At 38.0% G+C, this 25,233-nt stretch overlaps 2 protein-coding genes across 2 annotated transcripts in view; one reads left to right on the top strand and one right to left on the bottom strand.

Moving 5' to 3' along the window:
- The window catches only part of Der-1 (derlin-1), a 63,967-nt gene extending 62,390 nt beyond the window's left edge, over positions 1–1,577 (top strand). Inside the window, exon 7 of the mRNA XM_067149893.2 lies at positions 137–1,577. Within this exon, the coding sequence (XP_067005994.2) occupies positions 137–281 (145 nt within the window). The 3' untranslated portion in view covers positions 282–1,577. The remainder of the gene's footprint in view (positions 1–136) is intronic.
- Positions 1,578–22,380: 20,803 nt separating this feature from the next.
- The window catches only part of LOC136876173 (dipeptidase 1), a 232,961-nt gene continuing 230,108 nt past the window's right edge, over positions 22,381–25,233 (bottom strand). The window contains exon 12 of the mRNA XM_067149896.2: positions 22,381–23,437. Within this exon, the coding sequence (XP_067005997.1) occupies positions 23,333–23,437 (105 nt within the window). The 3' untranslated portion in view covers positions 22,381–23,332. The remainder of the gene's footprint in view (positions 23,438–25,233) is intronic.

Below are 25,233 nucleotides of genomic sequence, written 5' to 3'. Positions count from 1 at the left end.
GTCACAATAATCAATAAAATAATCATCTCCATTTTTTTTATATCACTGAAGGAGGTCTTTAGCAATGTGTTTTTCCTGACTTTCTTGTTTCTTAACAAAGAACATATATTGACATTATTATTATTTCTTATTCTAGATACAGGTGGTTTCCTAACCAACGTGGAGGCGTCCATGGTTTTGGACAGCCTCCTGCAACCCGTAGGCCAGCACCTGGAGCAGGTGGAGGAGGAGGAGGAGGAAGACACAACTGGGGCCGAGGCTATGTTCTGGGCGACAACTAATGTACACTACAAACTTGATGTTGAATGTCCTGTTTTCTGTGATTCAAGCATGTTTGTGATGGTTTATTGTCACAAGAATTATTTCTCGATTTTTATTTTGGTTGTATACTGAAATTTGTTGGAAAGATTATTATACGTTAATTCTGCAATCTATACTTAAAGCTTCTTAATCATTCATATGTTGCCTTTGCTTCATTTGTGTAATGTTTAGTGTTCTCTGGTATGAATGGATGCCTGCTGAAGAATAATCAGAGTGAACTTCTTTTATGTAATTGTTCTGTTGTATTTCACATGTGTGATGGCTCATGAAATGTTCTAATACAGACTTTGTTCTATATTTTAATTACAATTGTCTTTGGTTAACCTGTCTTCACTCCTGTAACAAGATAAATGTAAAAGGCAGGATAAGGGAAAAGTAAGGAGGAAGACTGACTTGAATAGGTAAGGACATGGGAGATACAGGTATAGTAGATCAGGTCAAAGTATTTCAGAATTATGTCCTCTTCTGAAAGACAGGCATCCTTGCCAAAGTAAGTCCTATTTCCTCTCTAGTTTTCTGTATCCAGCTTAATATAGATGTGGGGTAATCTTACGTGAATGGTACGGACCTCTTAAACTATACGTATTGGATTTGCTGAAGAACCAAGAATTTTTCCTCCCACAATTTCACTCTAGATGATTTGAAGTTCATTTATTGTACTCTGCAAGCGATTGTAATCTTCCCATAGTAAAAGTAAGCAACCTGCAGTCCTATTCAAAATGAAGCAGTGTATTGAATGCTGTTCATATGCATGCATTGAGTAATACAAGATAAGTTGATGTTATTACCTTTCTTTCTAAGATTTGTTTCTCTCTTTACAAGAATTCTAAGAGGACAAAGCTTAAACAGTTACTCCATCCAGGATGTCTCAGTTTTATATTGGCAGAGAATCTTGTATTTCAGTGAAATATTATCAAGCACATAGGCTGTATATACTGTGTTTTCATTAAATATGCTGATAATGCACAATCTGTAGATTAAAAAAAAAAAAATGTATATTTGTTACTTGTGTGTTGATGTACATGAGTACAGACTAACCAAATATAGTATTAATTCTCTCCAGAGTGAGTTAGAATCTTATCACCTGTATATTAATTTTAGTGAACAGAGAATAATACTAGTTCATTCATGTATTATAAACTTCAATGAGAAAGTGCAAAACTCAGCAGAATGAAATTCACCTCTTATCATTTCACAAGCCATGTATTCAAAAGAAAGGAATGTATTTATTTATAAAATATAAATTTAAGAACCTATGAACTGCATTTTCTTGTAACCAATTCCTTTATCATTAACAAATCTGCAATTGCCATCTTCTTTTGTGGTAATTTTATTCCCTCAGCCTGAATAATATTTACAATAAGGTTATAGTGTAGAAGTCTGCTATAGCACGGCATATAACAAGAACCCCGAGTTGGCCGTGCGGTTAGGAGCGCGTGGCTGTGAACTTGCATCTGGGAGATAGTGGGTTCGAACCCCACAGTCGACAGCCCTGAAGATGGTTTTCCGTGTTCTCTCATTTTCACACCAGGCAAATGCTGGGGCTGTGCTGTAACTTAGGCCAGGGCCGCTTCCTTCCCACTCCTAGCCCTTTCCTATCTCATCGTTGCCATGAGTTCCATGTGTATCGGTGCGACGTAAAACAAATTCAAAAAAAAAAAGAAAATCGCTATACAGCAGTAAAAAAAACAGATCAGATGTAAGGCTTTTCAGGCGTTGACAAGGAGACATTCTTCCTTACAAGGAGTGTGTTCAGTTATTGGTGTGAAGTCTGGAAAAGTGATTGATGCTGAAGTTCTGACACTGACCTGCAAGTCTTGTGAGATGTGGAAAGGTAAGACTGACATCTTAGAATATTTAGAGAGGAGGGAATTGCATGAAGAAGAATGCACCATTAATCACACAGGGACTGCAGGAGGTATGGAGGTGGAGGGAATGAAGGAGATATTCCTTCGTTCGGTCAAACTTCATAACCTGAGGCATATCAATTATATAGGTGATGGGGACACCAAAAGTTTCAAGGCAGTCTCAGAATTGCAACCATATGGATCTGATGTGGTCATAAAAAAAGTTGAATGTGTTGGCCACATTCAGAAAAGGATGGGGACCCATTTAAGAAATTTGAAGCAGCAAATGAAGCGCAAAAGTTAACAGATGGGAAGCCTTTGTCTGGGAGGAACAGACTTAGGTAATGTAATAAATACATTGACAGTTTACTATGGCAATGCAATAAGAGAACATCGCATGTCTGTTAATGATATGAGGCAAGCCATATGGGCAATATGGTATCATACGGCATCAACAGATAGAAATCCAACCCATTACTTTTGTCCTAAGAATTCAGATACCTGGTGTCCCTATCAACGATGTGTACTCAGTGGCTCTGTGGATGAATACCGCCATAAAAATAATCTTCCAACTGTAATAATGGAAGTAATAAAGCCTGTTTTTAAGAAGTTAGTAACAACAGAGTTAACAAGGTGTGTTGGGGGGCATACTCAATATACCAATGAATCATTTAATGTAAAAATATGGAAAATTTGTCCAAAAACAGGCTTTGCAGGAAAGAAGACTGTCCAGATTGCTGTGCATGATGCTATAATGACTTTCAACGATGGTATGCAGTCCAGAATTAAAGTTATGAAGAAGCTGGGACTAAAACGTGGAACATTTTTTCAAGACTCGGCAACAGACCTGGACAAGAAAAGGGTGTGGTCTGTTACAAAAAACTCTGGAATCCACAAAAACGTTCAGAAAGTGCAGGAAGAGGTTGAGACTTGAAGAAAATTCAAGAAAGAGTGCTGATGAAGGCCCAGTTTATGCAGCAGGGGAGTTTTAGAAGTTTTCCTAACATTGGTAACTTTGCTGCTCGTTTCCCAAAACTTTGGATTTTCAAATCCTTTTCCTTAGTAACTGCCAGAGTTTTCAATATAATGAAGAAAATTTAGTGTACATGTGTATCTTATAGGGAAGAACAATATGATCTAGAATTGTTGCTGTACATGTCATAGTTTCGGTTTTTAAAAAATTATTCAGTGAAAAAACTTGCAAAAAGGTTACACTTTAACATAAGCTTTAAAAAAATATTTTTTCTTTATAGATTCCAATGATTCTAGGTCAATCTCTAGCTACTGGCATTAATAAATACAATGAAAAAAGAATTTTTGAAAAACAATGATATTTGTGTAAAATATTAGGGAAACGCTGGAACAGTGCACAATATGCAGCCGCCATTTTAAATGCTAATTTCCCGAAATGCATTTGCCATATGACTTGTAAATATACGAACATATTGGCAAAGCATAGTGTGATTGGCAGACCAAATTACAATTCTTTAGTACTTTCTGTTGCTGAGGAATAAAAAGTGAAATATACATGATTTTTGATTGTTATAGGTGTAGGTCCCCTCTTAATACCATTACATTTTAGTTCTTTCTTACAGACAAATGAAAAAGTCCATTCTAACCTGGCAGGCTTGATTTACTTATTAACCTTCCGTCGAGCGCAACCGATCTGACAGGCACACGTGTTAATTCTTATCTCGTAGTCGTCATTTGCTACCTTTCAGTAGCTTCCTGTTTCTGTGTGACCTTCCAGCCCGTATTGGCCATTTCGTCACTGACCCTCCACATGTGCTCTTGTGAAAATTATCTGCCAGGCACATTGCACCTGATCGTGCACCATTACGCAAGGTAGCTATTCTCAATTTATTTTGATAGCAATCTTTTATTTTAGTTACTTGATAATGAAAAAATGCTGTTGCTCATAAATATTTGCAATAATCATAATATTATCGATCCTTGTGCTTGTCAGGCACATTGCGCTTGAATACGATATATATTTCTATTTTATTCTTTTTTTCAGGATTTATACTTCAGGATGTCAAGTTCGATGAAAGTGTACGACCTGAATAAATCTGATGACCTTGTAGAGGTAATGAGATATCTGGAAGACAATGATGAAGACCCAAATGAGAATATTGATTACAGTGCTACAAGTTCTGAAGACCATTTAGAGGCTCACAATGGTGATTCTGAAACTGAACAAGAGGACAATGGAACAAATGAGGAGGTTGAATCAACTTCAGGTAGCAGTTATGTTTTGGGAAAGGATGAAAATGAAAACCTACAACCTGTTTTCCAGTCATTGACCGGGTCAGGGATGTAATGAATGAAAGATATATAGGCTGTTATTACAATGGGGTCGCCACTCCCAAGGTGATTTATTAATGAATGATAAATGCTATGAAATGATAATGGAGAATGTTGCTGGAATGAAAGATGACAGGGAAAACCAGAGTACCCGGAGAAAAACCTGTCCCGCCTCCGCTTTGTCCAGCACAAATCTCACATGGAGTGACCGGGATTTGAACCACGGTATCCAGCGGTGAGAGGCCGACGCGCTGCCATCTGAGCCACGGAGGCTTTGGGAAAGGATAAAATAACTAAATGGATCATAGTCCACCTCTGAAAAGTGTTAGGAGTACCCTTGGAGGAAATCAGGAAAAAGGAATAACAATAATAATAATGTTATTGACTTTACGTCCCACTAACTACTTTTACGGTTTTTGGAGATGCTGAGGTGCAATAATTTAGTCCCCAGGAGTTCTTTTACATTCCAGTAAATCTACTGACATGAGGCTGATGTATTTTGAGCACCTTCAAATAGCATCGGACTGAGCCAGGATCGAACCTGCCAAGTTGGGGTAAGAAGGCCAGCGCCTCAAACGTCTGAACCACTCAGCCCGACAAACGAAGAAGATGTGCAACATGTACGACGGAAACTGGCCTCAGAAGACTAACTAGATACGAGTGCAAATAAAGTAGACATGTGCTTTGTATGTCAGGTAACAATCTTGTTTGTGACTTGTGTTATGGTAGTTATAGTAATGACCAAAATTAGAGAATGAATTACTGTATTCACTATTGTACCAGAACTGATGGTTGTAATGACTATTGTTTAATTTTCACTGTGGGTTATATTTATATGTAAAAACAATGAAGTTGGTGGGTTTACCAATAAAAATGAGAAGGAATAGTGGAAAAACAGTATTTATCAAGAATAAAAATGATCATGGCATTGTATAAGGAATGCTGTAGTTGCGTGCAAACACAAGTTGGCAGGACAAGTTATTTCAAAATAACTAGTGGGCTGAGACAGGGAAGTGTTCTATCACCAATCCTGTTTACAATAGTAATGGATGACATCATGAGAACAGCAAAAGGAGCATATGGAGGAAGAGAAATGAACATGATGTTATTTGCAGATGATATTGTGATTTGGGGAGAAGACGACAGGAAGATTCAAGAACAGTTGAATGTGGTGAATGGGAAGATTGAAGAATGTGGATTGAAAATAAGTGTAGAAAAGAGTAAAACTCTTGTTATGACTAGAGGGGAGAAAGAAGGGAAAGGTGAGATTAGACTTGCAGACAAGCCCCTGGAAGTAGTGGAGACGCTTAAATACCTGGGGAGTGAATTAATGGAGAATGCTCGACTGGAAGCTGAAATTAGTAAGAGGATTCAACCTGGAAGCTGTTTCTATCATAGTGTAAGAAACATGTTATGGGACAAAGATGTGCCAATGGAAGCAAAGGAAACCATGTACAAGATGTATTACGTACCCATAACAACTTACGGAGCAGAAACTTGGACAATGACAAAGAAGGATGAGAGTCGAATACAGGCAGCCGAAATGAAATTCTTGAGGAGTATGATACAGAAGAGTAGAAGAGACAAAATAAGGAATGAAAAATCCGGGAAGAAATTGGAGTGGAAAAAATGAATGATAGAATAGAGAAGAGCCGACTAAGATGGTTTGGGCACATAAAGCGAATGAGCGACGAAAGAATGCCAAAAAAGGTGATGGAAATGCAAATCCAAGGAAGGAGAGGCCGTGGACGACTACGATTGAGATGGAAGGATACCATCCAACGCAGCATTATAGAAAGAAACCTGGACTGGGACACAGTGGTGGAAAGACCGAAGAAAGTGGAGAGGAACCATATTTGCCCCTACCCGGCTACAGCTGGATAAAGGGAAATGATGATGATGATGATGATATTATCTATATATATAAAATAGCTTGTCCTGACTGACTGACTGATTCATCATCGCCGAGCCAAAACTACTGGACATAAAGAAATGAAATTTTGGGCATAGATTCATATTAAGATGTAGGTGCTCGCTAAGAAAGGATTTTTGGATATTCCTTCGCTAAGGGGGTGAAAAGGGGGCTGGAATTTTAAAATGAGTGTATCTATATCTCAAAACTTTGAAAGTTTACAGATGTAAAAATTGGTATTTAGAATCTCCTTTAAAAATAAGGAAATACGTATTTTTTTGTTTTCAGAAAATCCCAATAGGAGGGGTGAAAAACGGTAAAAAAAAGGGGGTTGGATGCCTTTAATCAGAATACTGGTACTTATATCTCAGAAACTAAAGATATTACAGACCTGAAAATTGGTACTTTTGATCTCTTTTAAAAATAAAGAAACACGTATTTTTTGTTTTTGAAAAATCCAATTAATGGGAGGGTGAAAAGGGGGGTGAATTAGTAAACACAGTGCATCTATATCTCAAAACTTTTAAAGTTTACAGATGTAAAAATAGGTATTTAGAATCTTCATTAAAAATAAAGAAACACGTATTTTTTTGTTTTCGGAAAATCCCAATAGGAGGGGTGAAAAGGGGTGAAAATGGATTGAATGCCTTTAATGAGGATACTTATATCTCAGAACCTGAGGATATTACAGACCTGAAAATTGGTACCTTTGATCTCTTTTAAAAATAAACACGTATGATTGTTTTTGGAAAATCCAAATAATGGGGGTGAAAAGGGGGATGAATTTTTAAAATGAGTGTATCTATATCTCAAAACTTTTAAAGTTTATAGATGTAAAATATGGTATTTAGAATCTCCTTTAAAAATAAAGAAACACGTTTTTTTTTGTTTTCGGAAAATCCCGATAGGAAGGGTGGAAAAGGGTGAAAAAGAGGTTGAATGCCTTTAACGAGGCTACTTATATTTCAGAACCTGAAGATATTACAGACCTGAAAATTGGTATTGGGGATCCACTTTAAAAATAAGGAAACACGTATATTTTCGTTTTTGAAAAATCCGGATAATGGGGGGTGAAAAGGGGGGTGAATTTTTAAAATGATTGTGTCTATATCTTAAAACTTTAAAAGTTTACAGATGTAAAAATTGGTATTTAGAATCTCCTTTAAAAGTAAAGAAATAAGCATTTTTTCGTTTTCTGTAAATCCCAATAGGAGGGGTGTAAAAGGGTGAATAGTGGGTTGAATGCCTTTAATGAGGATACATATATCTCAGAAACTGAATATATTACAGAACTAAAAATTTGTATATGGGATCTCCTTTAAAAATAAAGAAACGCGTATTCTCAGAAAATCCAATGAAAGGGGGGAGGAAAGAATTCTAAAATTAATTGACTTAATTGTATGAGAATACATACATCTAATAAAAACTAAAGTTGTTACGGACGTGAAAATTGCTATTTTGATCTCCTTTAAAAACAAAGAAATACACGTTTTGTGGGGGAAACCATCTTGGGGGGCGGGAGTGGAAAGGAGTTGAATTCCTTTCATGAGGACACATAAATCAAAAACTGAAGAAGTTAGAGTCATGATAATTGCTATTTAGAAGATCCTTTACTATTAAAGAAACAAGTATTTTTTGCCGGAAAATTCACTTAAGGGGGGGGGGGGAGAAGTGTGAAAGGAAGTAAAAAAAGCGAATTATTTTTATGGGGATACTTATATCTCAAAACTCAAGGTAATAGACGTGAACATTGGGGTTTGGAATCTCCTTTAAACATAAAGAAACACTCCTTTTTTGGGGGGGGGGGGGGGGTAAATAAACTTAACGGCGGTGGGGTGTAAAAGGAGGTGAGACCAATTTATTTTGCTGTTCATAATGTACTTATAAGGAGCCTCCGTTGCTCTGACGGCAGCGCGCCGGCCTCTCACAGCTGGGTTCCGTGGTTCAAATCCCGGTCACTCCTTGTGACGTTCGTGCTGGACAAAACGGAGGCGGGACAGGTTTTTCTCCGGATACTTCGCTTTTCCCTGTCATCATTCATTCCAGCAACACTGTCCAATATTTCATTTCATTTGTCATTCGTCGATCATTGCCCCAGAGGAGTGCTTCGGCAGCCGGCACAATTCCTACTGTCGCCGCTAGATGGGGCTTTATTCATTCCATTCCTGACCCTGTCGAATGACTGGAAACAGGCTGTATATTTTCAATGTACTTATTCTGATCATAAACCGATCTTTTTAATCTTTCCTGGGTTCGTTTTCAACAGCCAACTTTTCCTTCGGAGAACGTTCTTATATTACAGTAGATTCTCCTGGCATATGAATAAAAATTTAAACACATTTGAAATAAACGATAGGAATGAGACTGACCGTCCAATTATTCACCTCTATAATAAGGTCAATAATGCACGGAAGTATGTCATTCGTATCGCCAGAAATCCCGCACACTTGCCTACGCGCGACATTGGTGCTGGTCACATTCTCAACAATAACAATGGCAGCAGATGTAATTTACCGCCAAGTAGCGGTCTTGCATCTTGCTGTGGGGTCCAGAACATCTATAATAATAATAATAATAATAATAATAATAATAATGTTCTGGACCGTCGTCAAATGTGCGGACCGCGGTGGAAACGGGTCCTGGACGGGTAATGACTAAGAATGCAGTCTGGCCGCGGGTTCAGTACCGCCAAGGCACCCAAGACGACACCACGCCGGATCTCCTGAAGGATTTGTTCCATATTAAAAATGCTTATAAGAAAAGATGGCAAAGATTTAGGGACCCAACTGACAGGGTGGAATACCTGGACCTAGCCTGGGAAGTACGAAATCGATTGCTGGAAATAAAGATTGAAAAATGGCAGGAAACTTGCCATAATCTATTAGAAAACGAGTCAGATCGCGAATTTTGGCGGATTCTCGCAGAAAACGATTCAGATCGTGAATTTCGGCTGATTATATATCTAAAACAACATTCAATTATAAATTTCAGTATAATACCGTAGCGAAGCACGGGTATCTTGCTAGTTACACATAAAAATAGACTCTCTTAGAATAATATTTATGTAAACATAACTGATAAGTATAGCTTAAAGGGCAATTATTAAAATAATATAGAAGTTTCCTTCGTCAAATGCCGTATATTATTTTTGTTTGTGGTTTCTAAAGTCTGCGTGTCAGGCTCATTGCACCCACTGCCGCTATACTTAATATTGCGCCTGACGGAAGGTTAACAGATTTACTTTCCATTAAGATATTGTAATGATAGCAGACGGTCTCAACACCAAACTGTGAGACTATGAAAGACCATGATAATGCCGCATTTAAATACAATGGATCAACAGTAAACCAGCTGTATTTTAATACATCATATACAGATGTTTCATAGATTTGGGAGATAAAATGATAGATTCTCATATTTGAATTTTTAACATTGTTGTATTGTCATTTTATCCGCAAACTGTTGGCACATAGTTCATTTTAAATAAGGTGTTGATACACAGACATTTCATAGAATTGGGATATAATATGAAAGGATTTTCATGTTTGAATTTTCTAACATTGTTGTATTGTTATTTTGTGCGCAATCTGTCGGCACATAGTTCATTATAAATAAGGTCTTTGATACATGTGATTTTACTAACAAACTGAAGAAGAGAATATGTTTTCTCGAAACATGTACTTGTATTTGTATATAAGTGTGTATATAAGTAAATGACAGTTTAAATAATAATACATTCTGAATTGTATTGACTAGGTGGAAGCTGGACACAAAGAACTGTTTAATTAAGTCAATACGGACCATTAGTGGCCATCATGGTCAAGCGAGGTTATTCCATTTAGTGTGTAAGACACAGGTGTTGCCCACCGTAAGTGCAGTGCACGAGGGCTCAAATTGCTTTCCCTCACTCAGCTTGTACTTCTTCACGTTGCTGTGCACACCTACCGGTGATAGGCTTCAGTTACCTGTTTTGGTCTACAAGTGATGGTTGAAACATTCGGCTGCATAGGCTGTGGCATAAGGATTGACACAGTACTTTGTTAGTTTGTGTACTTCTGTATCAACATGGTTGCTTGAAGAGATGTTACTTTTATCATACCTTATTTTCTTTTGTTTAAATTTATAAAAGCTTGACGTTTTGCTACAGAAGCGATATGGCAGTGACATAGTATTCGGTATTATTCTGCTTCCTAAATGTTCATAGGACAGTTGAACATGTTAAGCTCCTAAAATATAAATGCCTTTTATTTTGTACTTCACTGTGTATGGCAACCTTTAAAGTAATTATCTATTTTCCTAGTACATGGTGATTACAAGGCATGTTGTTCAACACATTACATACAAATGCCATGCTGAACACATTTCATTACGTAGGTCCTCGTATGAAAAAATATATACATCTATTATATGGAGTATTGTAGTTATGAAAGTGTAATGTACACCTCTCCAGTATCTGTTAATGTCTTGGGCTAGCGCTTGTAACAGCTGTTTCTCGGGCATGCAGAGTTGTCAGTCAGCTTGTGACTTTGACATGCCTGGTGTAAGATGTATGATACAGGAGAAGTGCCATCCGATTTCAGACAAAATGTTGTTATACCCATTCCCAAGAAATCTGGTGCTGACAAGTGTGAAAGCTACCGCAACATTAATTTAGTGTCTCATGCCTGCAAAATTTTAATACGTATTATTTAATTAATAATGAGAATTGCATACAATGTACTGAACCGTATCAAGAAACGGTCCAAATTTATAAAATATATTAACACTGGGTATATTTTGTAAGAACTCACTGGGTTATGAAATCATAATTTAGTCCTTGCTAATACTTGGTTCAAACACCACAAACGATGGCTGTATACGTGGACGAGACCTGGAGACACTGGCAGGTATTTTAAATACGCTTCGTTATGATTAGGCAGAGATTCAGAAACTAGGTGTTGGTGTTATGAAATCAGGCGTGTACGTGAGCCATGCTTGCGAATGTGTTGACCTAGAAGCGGATGGAAACGCTGCGATTGCAAGATTTCAAACCCGAGGAGGCAACACTTGGCAAGAAAATAAGAGAGAGAAACAAGTTACAATCGAGAAAGAGGGAGGGATATGGAATCATTGCTAGGGAAGCAATGCTACCAAAACGACTTGATTTAAATCCACGAGTTACAGGACTAGTATATTACGAATATTAGGTTGTTTTATATTCGAGAAGCAACTTTACGTTGAAATATTAATACCAAAATTAATAGTTAAATTTATGCAGTCTAGTATGTCATTAGTTCATCTTACATGTGCTTGTTTTATAAATTTGTAACATTTGAAACATCCGTTGTGTAATCGCAAAGCCGCTGGCTGCAAGAATTTCCTTATATTGCAGGGAGACCCAAACTCATAGCGTCTACCTGTGAATCTATAAATGAGAGGTGGGACCATGGCGTTCTATTGAGTCTTGCTTGTGCGGTACTATCAGGTCTACGCCAGTTATAAGTACTTGCCGGGTAGTGTGATAAAGGATAATCCAGAAATTGTCAGTAAACTAAATATATGCATAGCAGTAACTGTTTGATACATAATTATCGTCAATGGATGTAGGGATATATATTTCCAGTGAATCTTAGAATGTGTATTGGAGGTCCACAACAGTGGCGCAGTTATATTTCTTGTGGAGTGTAATTTTGAATTGTGTGCGACATGTAATTGCTTGCAGGACACGATCAAAATCGGGCTTGTCCCATGAATGGGAGTGATTTTTGTACAGACTAATCCCATAATTGCAGATATAATCAATAGTATCCATGTCCTAGTTTTTGGCGCAAATGATGGTGAATTCTTTGTGAATACCCAGTGCCAGAACGAGGAAGACAGAAGAGGACAACCAGATAGCAGCAGTATGTTATCTAATGGAATAAGTCAACAGGCTTCTATTGTTGTGGAAAACAATATTATTATGGACTAACTCAACCATGGTATCAGGGCCTCGTAAATTAAATGAATTCCTTCCAGCAGGTATGCTTCGTTTCTCTCTAGGGCATCCCATGTTTCTCCTCTCTTCTTTTATCTGATCTAACTACCTTTTTCTAGGGCGTCCAATTGGTCTTTGTCCCGGAACGATCCTTTCAAAATACTTCCTTGGTGTTTGAGTTGCCTGCATCCGCTTAACGTATCCTAGCCACTTCAGCCGTGCAACACTCAGCCTTTCTTCCATGGCCAGGTTGACCTTCAGGTCTCTTCATATCTGATCATTCCTAATTCTGTCCTTCCTTATTTTCTATACAGCTGATCTAAGGAACTTCATTTCAACAGCTTGCAGTTGACTTGCTTCTCTTTTATTCATGATGCAACTCTCCAGACTATATGTCATGATGGGCCGGAGATAAGTCTAAACAGGGTCTGTTTAGCCCTCTGAGGAACTCCCTTGTCCCATGCTATGTTCCGTACTTGATAGAAGAAGTTGGATCCTTTTTATACCCTGTTCAACACTTCGTTCTTGGCACTTCCATCGTTTGATATTGTACTCCCCAGATATTTAAAGGTATTCACACATTCAATCATCATTCCCTCAAGGATCAGGTTACAAGGTGTATTGTCCTGCCAACTTTCATTACCACTGTTTTGCTCTTGCTCACAGTTAATTTATATTCTTTAAACTTGGTGTTCCAAAGATCCAGTCTCCTGAACATCTCTCTCAGTTTCTCCCCAAATGGCAACATAAGCAAAAAAATAAAAATAAAAAAAATGCATTAACATCTTCCTTATCTATTTCTTTTAGTTCCTGTATAATAGTATGGGGAAAGAGAACTTCCTTGTTGGACATCTCTGCTTGTTTTAAACCACTGAAATCTTCCATCTCCTACTTGCATACTACTTTCACAACCATCATACACCATCTGAACTTTTAAAATTAGTACTTCTGGGATGTTTTTCTAAACATTCCCATATTAATGTAAATATTAATGTTAATTTATAAGCCCATGAGGCAAGTTATATTTGAATTACGGTAAATGTAAAGGCGTTTGGCCTGAAGTAGTATTTTTCAATGTTAATTTCTTAGTTAGCTAGTTATGGGATATATGGGAAACAATAGATATTTATGTTAGTGTCATTTTATTAGTGTAATTTTTCATTGGTGTCATTAATGACATGTAAAGATAACATTGCAAAGATCATCAGGACTATGCACCTTATACAGTCGAACCTGCCCTAACGGACACCCTACCTATATGGACAATTTTCCTCGGAACCAGTTTTATTTTACATAAGACAAGTGTTAAATTGGCCTCATTTTAGCGGACACCTCGAACTCCGGACAGCAGACATTGTAATTTGTCCCGTCCACTTGACTTAAGCGGACACTTCACACGTTGCAAGACAATTTATTACGCCGGACCACATGTCATCTTTTCTTTTAAAACCATTCTTCAGACATAAGGAAATACCTTTTGAATGTTTGTATGTACTATTTCGCAAGCAAGGGGAGAGGAGGTACATCAGAATGTAGTTCTACCTAGTGGTGTACAGACCTATTCCAAGAATTCTAATTGCCCAAAAATGCTGCCAGAGACTGTTGACTCACAAGTTACCTGGGGATTTTCTTCCCTTCTTGCATCATTCTATTCATAACTCGGATTGTCGCTGATAAGGTCGAGCTCAGGTAGTCAACTTGAGAAGGAAAAGACAGTACAGACGCTAATCAGTGAGACAGAAATACTGTAGCATTTCAGTTGTCTGTTAAACATGAGTAACAAGGGATTACTTCACAAAGCTGTAATGTTTGTAAATGATGTAAAATCACTTACAATAACTCTCTATAAAATACTAACACAGAAATGACTTAGAATAATAAAAATAAAGATATGTATGCTTATATTTAAGGTGGATATTCTTTGCCGTTAAAATGTCTGATTTTTACAAACTTATTTTAGCGGACACCTCTCGTAACGGACATTTTTCTTCGGAACCGACGGTGTCCGCAGAAGGGAGGTTCGACTGTATATGTTGAACTGGGAACTATGGGAGCAGTTAGAACCAGTATAGTGGTAGTTATTTGCATGACTTGTGATTTATGCATGAATTTCAATGGGCAGAAGAAGATGCAATCTGTTCATCGTTGTTATAGATAGGGTCTTCTAAATAGTGGCTAGAAAATGTTGCAGCTAATAAATCTCATATTTTGCCCTGTATTGGCTCAACACAACTAAGGTTAAGTTATAAGGAGATTCCCATCTTCCAATACTTGTCAATTTCTATATAATGGTTTTATTAATTACATGTCAAATCTTTTAGCTGAAGATGTTCCATAATCGGAACGAAGCATGCCCTAGAGATTAGGCTGGATTATATCATGTAATTAATAAAACCATTATATAGAAATTGACAAGTATTGGAAGGTGGGAATCTCCTTATAACTTAACCTTAGTTGGAAAATTTTGTGTGTGCGCATGATATGAACTCTGATATCCGAGGTGTGAGGCCTGAAGCATCAGAGAAATTGGAGCATTATTCATAAAGTCATAAGTAGATAAGAGGTCAAGTATGAACCCGAGATGAAATAAACAGCATGATTACACTGAGTGAACGCATAGATGTAATGTTAAATATGAAATTATGTGTTCTGCAAGCTATAAAACCAGACTGTGTACATGCAGGGCACAGTCAAGAAGAGCCCCAAGGAGGTAGATAAGATATGTAGTTGAAGAATGACATACACATGGAAATCAGTAAGTGATGTGTAATAGTCCTTGAACCAGGGCCACATATATATATATATTGAATTTTCAGCCCACTGCATCAGCTGATTGAGCAGCGTAGATGCCTATCAATGTGTTCTAATGCTGTGACACTATCACAAGAGTGACAGGTCCCAGTTTGATTGACATATTTAACTGCCGGTTTACAACAGGGTAGTAAACCCCAATTACAGTAAACCTAACAAACTTTAAAGTACTTATTAAGATCAAAGACTTGGTGTTAATGTAATTTAATAACTAAAAATACAATTCTTAATAACTAAATTATTAATTCAATTACGATGATAAATGTCTTATACGTTAATAACTAAAAATACAATTCTTAAAAACTAAATTATTGATTCATTTACATTGATTATATCTTAATAAATAAATACAATTCTTAATAACTAAATTATTCATTCAATTACATTGATAAAAGTCTTATATCCTAATAACTAAAAATACAATTTTTAATAATCAATTTATTCATTCAATTAATCAGTTATTCAGTACCTTCAATAACTGTAACAGCTTTCAGTGGGATGTTAATTCTTAGTGTTGTGGCAGTGTAGCTGCAAAACGTTTTATGAATACGAATATTAACATGTCGAAGTCCAAGTTATTGTTTATGTTAACTGCTTCATTATAGGTGTTACATAACCTATAGAGTGGTGAATGGTTGTAGGCGGTCGTCAGAGCTCTTTCAGTCCTAAACGTGTCGTGTTCTCATGAGTGCAAGCGAAGTACGCAAAAATTCAATAGGGACAGTAAATACATAGTATCTATTTTATTGTTTAATAATTTATGCAGGTACTTGTCATCGATTATTTTTCGCTGAATTTCAACGCTGGTCATTCCGACAATGGTTAGTAAATTTTTGTATGGCACCATAAATGGGTACAAGCCATGTGTTTGGTGGTGTAGGAATCTTACAAAATGTTTTTGCACTCTTTCGATTAACTTAATAGATTTATCGAACTTTGGATTCCATACAATGCTAGCATATTCCAATTTAGTTCGTACAAAGGCATTATAGAGTGCTATGATGGAATTCGTCTTCTTGAACAGTTTTGTGTTCCGTATGACAAATGAATGCCAGTCCACTCATATGATACCAGTGTATTTATTGTAATTTTTTTCAGGCATTCGTTTTGTTTATGTCCTATGTGTAATTTAATTTGTCATTAAAATTTGTGTGTTGATAATGGGGACTTATAATACATAGCCTATGTTACATTTTTATGGCCATGAGATTTTGTTTCTCATCTATTTGCCGTGGACACGGGTCCATAAATTAAATTCAGTGTAATTCTGGAAGGGTATTTTCGGGCACAGGGCCCAAACGAGAATTGTTGTGATATTGTTTACTGACGTTTCCATCCTTGTGTAATTAGAACCCAATGATATTTGAATCTAACTATATTTCCCTTGTAAGTGATGGATGGTTATCAATCGTGGTTTCGGCCGAACGCTGCATCAACTTAATTTTGACTTACATCATTTTCATAAATATTTGCATATTTCCATGGATAAATACTTGTTCAAGCAAACCACTGACAGTTTAGTCTGCACCGACATCAGTAAAAGAAATGAACGTTTTGTGAACCTTACCAGTTTCAAAATCAACATACCCCAGAGTGCTTGATAGTTGAGACAAATTCATAATGTCTTAAGAGTTGTCAAGAAGGAGGGAAAGAAACATAGTGTGTTTTATTCCTGACTTTATTTTTCCTAAAACTACATTACTGGCAGCTTTTATTAAGTTCCACAAAACATGGTTCATGTTTTTAGTGTATACTTCATGTCACATCATAAGTGGCGAGTAAGTTTAATGCACTGAAATAAGCACTCCTGTTCAAAAAAATCTTTACCTTCAGAATATCATTGAAATGGTCAGAATATCATTTAAAACAGAAAACTCTACTGCAATAACTGCAGTTATTTAAAAAAAAATAGCATTACCAACTTAAAGATAAAATAAAATGTTGCACTTACAGTTGACATGAGTGCTTACTTTTCTTCTTAATTCCAACAGATAAGCCTGGCTAAGCCTGCATACCAAGAATACCAGATTCATTGTGAGAAACCCTAACATGGAACTATTAGTGCAAATAATAGCATATGAAAATTAAATTAATACCATACCTTCATCATCGCTGCTGGCTTTTATATGATTTTTCATTATCTGTACTTTGCCTTCTAACTCATATCCATATTTCTTGTACTTGATTCTACAGCCTTTTCTGCTCTCATTTCATATCTTATCAGATGAGAGCCAAACTATGTTTTTCTACACTTATCTTACTGCATTGGTTCAAAACCAGAGCACAACAAGGATACAAACTAGTACAATTGACAGTAGCTGGATATTGGTCTAAAAATGGACAAATATCACCTAGTAAATAGTCATTGTTGCTCCAGTAACAGAATTTGAAAGTAGTAAAAAACTAGCAGGAATAAAAAATTAAAAATACACAGTAGTTAAAAATAAACAATGGTCTGAACAATGATTTAAACCATGCTTCAAATCAAAATTGTTTAAACCAACCAACCCTGTCAGAATCTGTACAGATTTCTTCTTGAATTTAGGTTGCACAGCAATATTGCGACAATGAGGGCTGAAGGTATGGGGGCAGGTGGAAGGTGACAATGCCAGAAGAGCAGTAACAATATGGGCAGAGCCAGCAGTTAGCAAAACAATAGCCTGAGTGATTTGTTGGCTGAGCTCCATACCTCTCTGAGTAGTCATTTTAGTTTTTTTTTTACAATTTGTTTTACGTCACACAGACACAGATAGGTCTTATGGCAATGATATTTTAGTTTGTAGGACCACGACAATTTACAGCAACAACGTACACTGTACCTGGATGACATCGTGGTAGGACAAATGTTCCCAGAGCTCCTCTGAAACTTCTGGCAAGTATCCCGGAGACTATAAGGTGCTCACCTGAAACTGAAACCCAGGAATTGCCAACTATTCCATTCCAGCAGGAAGTAATCTCCCACCTAGGCCATGTTGTGTCACCAGAAGGCAATAACTGCTGACCTGGGAAAGGTAGGAGCTGTTAAAGACTGGCTTGTGCCAAAAGACAAGCTGGAATTGGGTAGTATTCTCGGCATATGCACCTGCTACTGGAGGTTCACTGCCAGTTTTTCCAACTTCTCATAGTCACCTGCACACCTCATCAAAGAGAAGATGCTGTTCTGATGGCAACCAAAGATAGAGGTCATTCTGGTCACTCGAGGAGTCCCTGTGCTCTTGGGTTATCACAAGCCTGGGAAGAAGTTTTTCATTGACACTGATGGCAGCACTGTGGGGATTTTGGAGTGTTATCACAGTTCCAAGACAGACCGACAAACATGATAGTATACTTCAGCAAGAATTTATCCAAGGCCATCGTGAAGATGCTGGGGCACTTCCACAAATACCTGTACTATGAGCAGTTCCATCTTCGTACAGATCATTCTTTCTTGCCATGATTGCTGAATTCCAAACCTCTGGAGGAGCAGACCACTTGGTGGGTGCAACATCTGCTAGAATACGATTTCACAACATCAACAGGGAGGAAACATTTGATCGCAGGAGACCATATTCTAAGGAATGCACCCTCTATCAGAAGGTTGAGATACAGGTAGGTACAGTGGACATCTGAGCTGTGAGAGTTATGGCTGTGGAAGACTGGAACTGCACCATCTTATGGAGGGAGCAGCTTGTGGATGATGATGATGATGATGATGATGGACAGGATGATATGACATCACCAGGCATAGTCCACCATACAAGGCATACTGGGATCAGATGAAGTCCCTGCAGGTTAACAATGGCCTGTTGATGCGTATATGGGAGTCAACCGAAGGCAAGAAAGAGGTTGCCCAGCTGGTAATTCCCAGAAACAAGAAAGGAAGGAAGTGGTTGCTGAGCTAAATGGAGGCACCACTGCAGGCCATCTTGGGGTCAATAAGACCTTAGATCAGGTCTGGCAACATTACTGCTGGGTGCACCCAAGGACAAATTTTGAAAGATGGTGCCAAAGCCCTCATACCCAGAATAGGGGCCAGATGCAGCAGTCCAGCATTGTAGTGCCCTTTGAGAGGACCATCAACATCTCTGGGCAGATGCTGGAAATTGCTATCTGCTTCTAGCCATGGACTATTTCACCAAATGGCCTGAGGTCTACATCATCCCTAATCAGGATCAACAGTCGCTGATGATCTGGAGAAGAACTACTTCTGTCAATTTGGTATCTCAAAGTAGCTGCACAGCAATCTGAGCAGGAACTTCGAGCCAACAGTGATAAAGGAAATTCTGCACCATCTTGATGAACTGAAGACCTGAACATCTCTCCACCTACAGTCATTGGGCATGCTGTAGCTGTTCGTGAAGACTGTCAAAGAACATCTGAGGAAGGTAGTGTCAGCCTGCTATAGCAATTGGAATGAAAAAATGCCCCTCTTCCTGACGACCTACTATGCATCCACTTATGAGATGACAAGCATGACATCAACCAGCATTATTCTTTGGCACAGAACCATGTCTACCATGTGATTAATATTCAGGGTAGCCCTGGCATAAGAACGACCAGCGACAGATACATGTGGGAACTGGTGAACAGACTCAGCAACATCCTTCAGTATGCCTGACAATATTTGAAGGTAGCTAACAACCAGATGAAGGTCTGTTATGAACTGCAGACAAATTAGACAGGATTCCAGGAAGGTGGCCAAGTGTGTCTATACTAACCTGTACAGACGAAGATCCAGTCAGCATGAGAAGATCCCCTACACCATTATCACCAGGATTAACCTGTTTACTCCGGGAAAGCAAGACCAGACGTGTGGCCTTGAGGACGAGTGCCTAGGGTGGCTGACCATGCCCGCTTTATGGGATACTTCTGCTCTCTGCTTTCTCACTCAAATTTGCTCATGTTGTTTAGAAATGACAGGTTGATTACTTAAGAAAAATATATATAGTTCAGACAAATATCTTTGCATATATTTTAGGGCAATGAACAGTAATTATGCAGAAAATGACAAATATGAAAGTCTCTAGAACCCTTGCATTCTAGCCAACTGCCCCTAACATCTAGTGACTCTACTAATAACTACAGACTTACAAGTTAACTGCTAGATAACACGAGGGTCAAAATTCTCCAGCAGTCTACCACAGCAAAGCACAGAAAAGCAAAACAACACACGACTCCTACAGCAGTTCACCGTCCATGTGGCACTGCCCCAGCACGACTGCTACAGCTGTCTGTTGGCTACCTGGTACAGCTCTCTCCTGAATACTACAGCAGTCCTCAGGAGTGTAAAGGTTAACATGGAGTCTACAGGATCCAGCATCGACCTGAGGGAAAATGATGGTCATCCACCTAGAGCGACTGGCACCTTATTGTGGAACTACTTGGAACGAGCAACTTTAAGGACGGAGCAGTATGACAATGAGGACCGAGGGTACGGGAGGCCAGCGGTGGTCAAAACAATAGCCCCAGCAAATCGTTGGCTGAAGTCCTCTTAGAAGACATTTGAGTGTGTCAGCAAGGAGTGAGTCTGTCAGACAGCTACGTGGAGTGAACTGCTCAGGGAATGGCACTGTGCTGTGAGAGGCCCTGTTGGAGAACAGGAGGTCACTGGAGATGAGTAAAACAAATGCCACTGGCCCCACCTACATTGTTGCTGCTCTGCCAGCATTGTCGCCTTCATTGTCACATCATTGTACTTCGTTATTGTTATTAGATATTGAACTTAGTGGTTCTGCAATCATGGCAACTAAAGATTTTAGTACTGTGTAGTCAATGTGTTGGTGCTCTTGGCCATTAATCTTGACAATGAAGAAGAGGGTGCTACTTCTTATATCAAACAGCTCCCCAAATGTAATTATAAGTATGTTTCAGTGTTTCTTCATCCTGAGGCTAAAATTATAATCCTGAAATCACAGGGAAGATCATGGAGAACAATAATGAAGTTTAAACCATGCATTTCAAATATTTCAGTGTGCAAATTATTAATTTATTATCAACAAAAAACTCGCCTTTACCGTGTTGACAAACATGTTTTACTTTTATTACATTTTATCTTTTATAAAATACACACTCTTCCAATGTCAATAAAATTACCAGAGCTGAAAGTAAATATCTTACTTCTAAGGAATTAAGCATCATTGAAATGAAGTAAATAACAAAATCCATTTTGGAAATAGTCAAGTGTATGATGATAATTTGTTTCATTTTTGGAGACTATGCTCAATGAAATGTATTTGGGAAGAAACAGTAACCATGTCTGAAGCAATATATTGTAAATTCTGCTGTTGTTACAAGATCCATCTTGGCAATCCAAGATGTGAAATTGAAACCAGACTGAGAAATTGTTACTGATTATAAATGTGATGGAGGCATAAGAGGTTAATCAACCTCAGAAGCTAGGTGATGGTCAAATACAAACACAGTTGTGAGATGTGCTCTTACAACACTGGTAACATGTTCACACCATTTTGTATATGAAATATATTCTATGAACAAATAAAAGAATATTATGCAGCAGTTCCAGTAATATATTATCAAAGAACATCAAATAAATCTGTCTGCTAAAGTGATCAGACATAATGCCACATATGGAGGTACAAGAATCATCATCATTATTATTTTACAATTCCAGTTTCCCGGATACTGTTTGGTACAAGAATGAATACAATAAATTTGCTGATGCAGAGATTTGAGAGAAGGATGTAGGAGAATTTAAAGAATAGCTTGACAGAGTAAATGAGAAGATTGAAGACTTAAAAAATAATAATCAGTGATGGAAAGAGGGAAGGAAATGTAGCAAAATAACTTGAGACAACAAAGATGTGAAGAGCTGTAAAGAAATTAGCAAAAGGATACCACATGGGAGTGCTTCAATCAGAGTATGAAATCTATTATGGAACAAAGGTACATCAATGAAGGCTCAAAAAATACCATACCAGGCATATAACCTACTTATCATGACACATGTATATGAGACAGGGTGGTGACAAAGAAGGCTGAAAACTGGATACATGTACATTACAGAATAAAAGGAAAGACAAAATAAGAAATGAAGACATATTATGGAGAGAAATACAAATTTGACGGAAAATAGACTCGGATGGTTTGGGTGTAGTTTACATTTGAATGAATTGTCAAAACTATGGAATGATAAAATAATGACAGAAGGAAAAGCTGATAAAGATCCAGGTTATGATGGATAGGACCTGAATTGGAACTTGATGATGGATGCAGTGAGATGGAGAAATGAGTACAACAGAGAACTATATTTATTCTGATCCAGCTACATCTGGCTAAGAGGAAACAATAATGATTAAAATAAACTCTATTGTGCACAAATGACTAAATGCCCTAATCAGACAATTTAGTCTTTTCATGATCTGAATTTCCAAGTATTAAACAGGCATATCACCCTAATATGACAGCATTTATTTCTACAGTCCATAATTTCCCTTAATGTAATCATCACTTGCTGCATAACCCTTAACTAGAGATTAAGTAACCACAAACACTGTGCACTTTTGATTTCTTGTATCAAGCTCCCATTTAAGTTACTCAGAAACTCCAAGACAGAACATCACTCAGAGGTCTGAACCATGCCTAGTTTATTTTTACAAGGACAGTGAATCAGTTCTCAAGTTTCTGAGGTTTTAATTACATCAAAGTTTTTAGTTTTCACTTCATGACCCTTGTAATACAAATACATTATCAGAGAATGTAGGAAGTTTAGCTTTAGGATTTTCTCCCTTTCAGCAAATAGAAACAATGATGGTACAGTAAACACATTAAACTCTGCCTATGAGTAGCCGTGGCCTTTCTAAGAACTTGAAAGTTCGAACAACAGGCATCCTTGCTATTCCAATTCAAAAGGTATTTCCTGTGCAGCTGGGGCTTGGGAATACATTAGAGTCAAGTAATGATTTGATGCCATTCTGCAGATTTGAGAAACTTTTTGTAGAGGCTTGTAGAATACCATTCTCTCTTCACTCTTGGAGAACCAGTTATGTTATACAGAGGCAGAGTTATAATGTAGGCACTGTACATACATTAGAAAGTATCATAAGATACTTGTGTTTTGGAGAAGACATGCAGCACAATGTTATTTTCATGGCAGGTAACTCCACTGTCATTTATGTTATCATGTACTGCAGTATTCCTTTGGTTTTACACGGAGTTGAAACAATTCACTCTCGGAGTCCTGGATCACACAGTTACAGACACATTTGTCATGCAACCAGTATTGTTCCCTAGATCTGTAACTGGTATCAGATCTTCATATGGCTTCAAGTGTTTCAGATCATCTCTAACCTGTAAGGAAAATATTCCATAGAGAAGTGTTAGTAATCAATAACATAAAAATGAGATTAAATAGAACTATCTCATATCTGTCCTTGTCTCTGCTTTCTATTGCTACCTCAAATCATATCATCATCATCATCATCATCATCATTATTATTATTATTATTATTATTATTATTATTATTATTATTATTATTATTATTATTATTATTATTATTATTATTTGCTAAAGATAATAGCAGAACTATGCCCAGAACTGTTGCTGAATATGTACAATCATTGCCTGCAAACGGGTGTTTTTAGTCCCCGATGGAAAATGGCTCGTTTGGTTCTGATCAGCAAAGGAAAACTTGGTGGTTATAGACCTTTATGTATGCTGGACACAGCTGGAAAAGGCCTGGAGAAACTTCTGCAACCCAGAATCCTCTCAGCAGTTCAACTAGCAGGGGATCTATCTGTTTGCCAACATGGATTTCGGAGAGGACACTCGACGCTAGATGCAGTGTGGGAGGTGGTGAATACAGCAGAAAGGGCACAAACAGGCAACCATCATTCCCGTAAATTGACACTTCTTGTGACCCTGGATGTGAAGAATGCCTTCAATTCGGCAAGATGGAGCGACATGTTGGTAGCTCTTGAAGAAACTTTCAAGCTACCACAATATCTTATGCGCATAATGAGAGATTACTTCAAAGATCGCACTCTGTTGTATGATACGGAAGATGGAGAAAAGACAAAGCGTCTGATGGCTGGTGCAGTGCAGGGATCGATCCTTGGTCCAGATCTTTGGAACATAATGTATGATGGCTTGTTACGTTTGGAGATGCCAGAGGACACGAAGCTTGTGGGCTACGCTGATGATGTGGCCACCTTGATAGTAGCTTGTAATGTTGAAATAGCTCAAATTAAACTGAACCAGGTGATGCGGCGCATAAAAGAATGGATGATGAGCCACAGTCTAACATTAGCCGAACACAAAACGGAGATAGTTCTTCTGACGAGGAAAAGGATCGAAACTCTTGTACCAATGACTGTTGGAGAGTTAGTGATAGAAACATCTGCGAGCACAAAATATCTAGGAGTGACACTTGACTCCAAGCTCACATTCTGGACTCATATTCAGAGAGTGACAGACAACGCAGTAAAATACACGACTGCACTTAGCAGACTAATGGGAAATATTAAAGGTCCGAAATCCAGTAAACGACGTCTGTTCATGTCGACGGTTCAGTCAATGCTTCTATATGGTTCTGAAATCTGGGCTGAATCCTTGAGATTTGCTTGGTATCGGAGAAGGATAGCTGCCGTACAATGGAGAGCGGTTTTACGTATTGCATGTGCATACCGCACTGTTTCCGAACCGGCAATCCTCACGGTGGCAGCAATAGCCCCAATAGACCTACTCGCATTGGAGCGGCATGAAATCTGGCGTACCAAAGGAGAGCTGGGAAAGAAATGTGCAAAGAAGCGCGCCTTCAGTCAACTGATGAGGCGATGGCAACTCAGATGGGAAAGTGACCCTCGAGGCAAATGGACCAAGCGACTGATACCACGCTTGGATATCTGGGTTGAAAGGGCCCATGGTGAAGTAAATTACTACCTCACACAGCTTCTAACAGGACATGGATATTTCCGGAAATTCCTGCATAAAGTGGGCAGAACGAGTGACGCAGCATGCATATACTGCGATGATATTGACGACGTATATCACACCTTTTTTGTATGCGGCCATTGGACGATTCAGAGAAGATGTGTGGAAACTGAACTAGGGGAATTGACAACAGATAATGTTATTTCGGTGATGC

The sequence above is a fragment of the Anabrus simplex genome, chromosome 6 (genome assembly GCF_040414725.1).
Source record: "Anabrus simplex isolate iqAnaSimp1 chromosome 6, ASM4041472v1, whole genome shotgun sequence".
Lineage (NCBI taxonomy): Eukaryota > Metazoa > Arthropoda > Insecta > Orthoptera > Tettigoniidae > Anabrus > Anabrus simplex.
The sequence above is the reverse complement of the archived record's forward strand: the minus strand, read 5'-3'. Positions and strand labels throughout refer to the sequence as shown.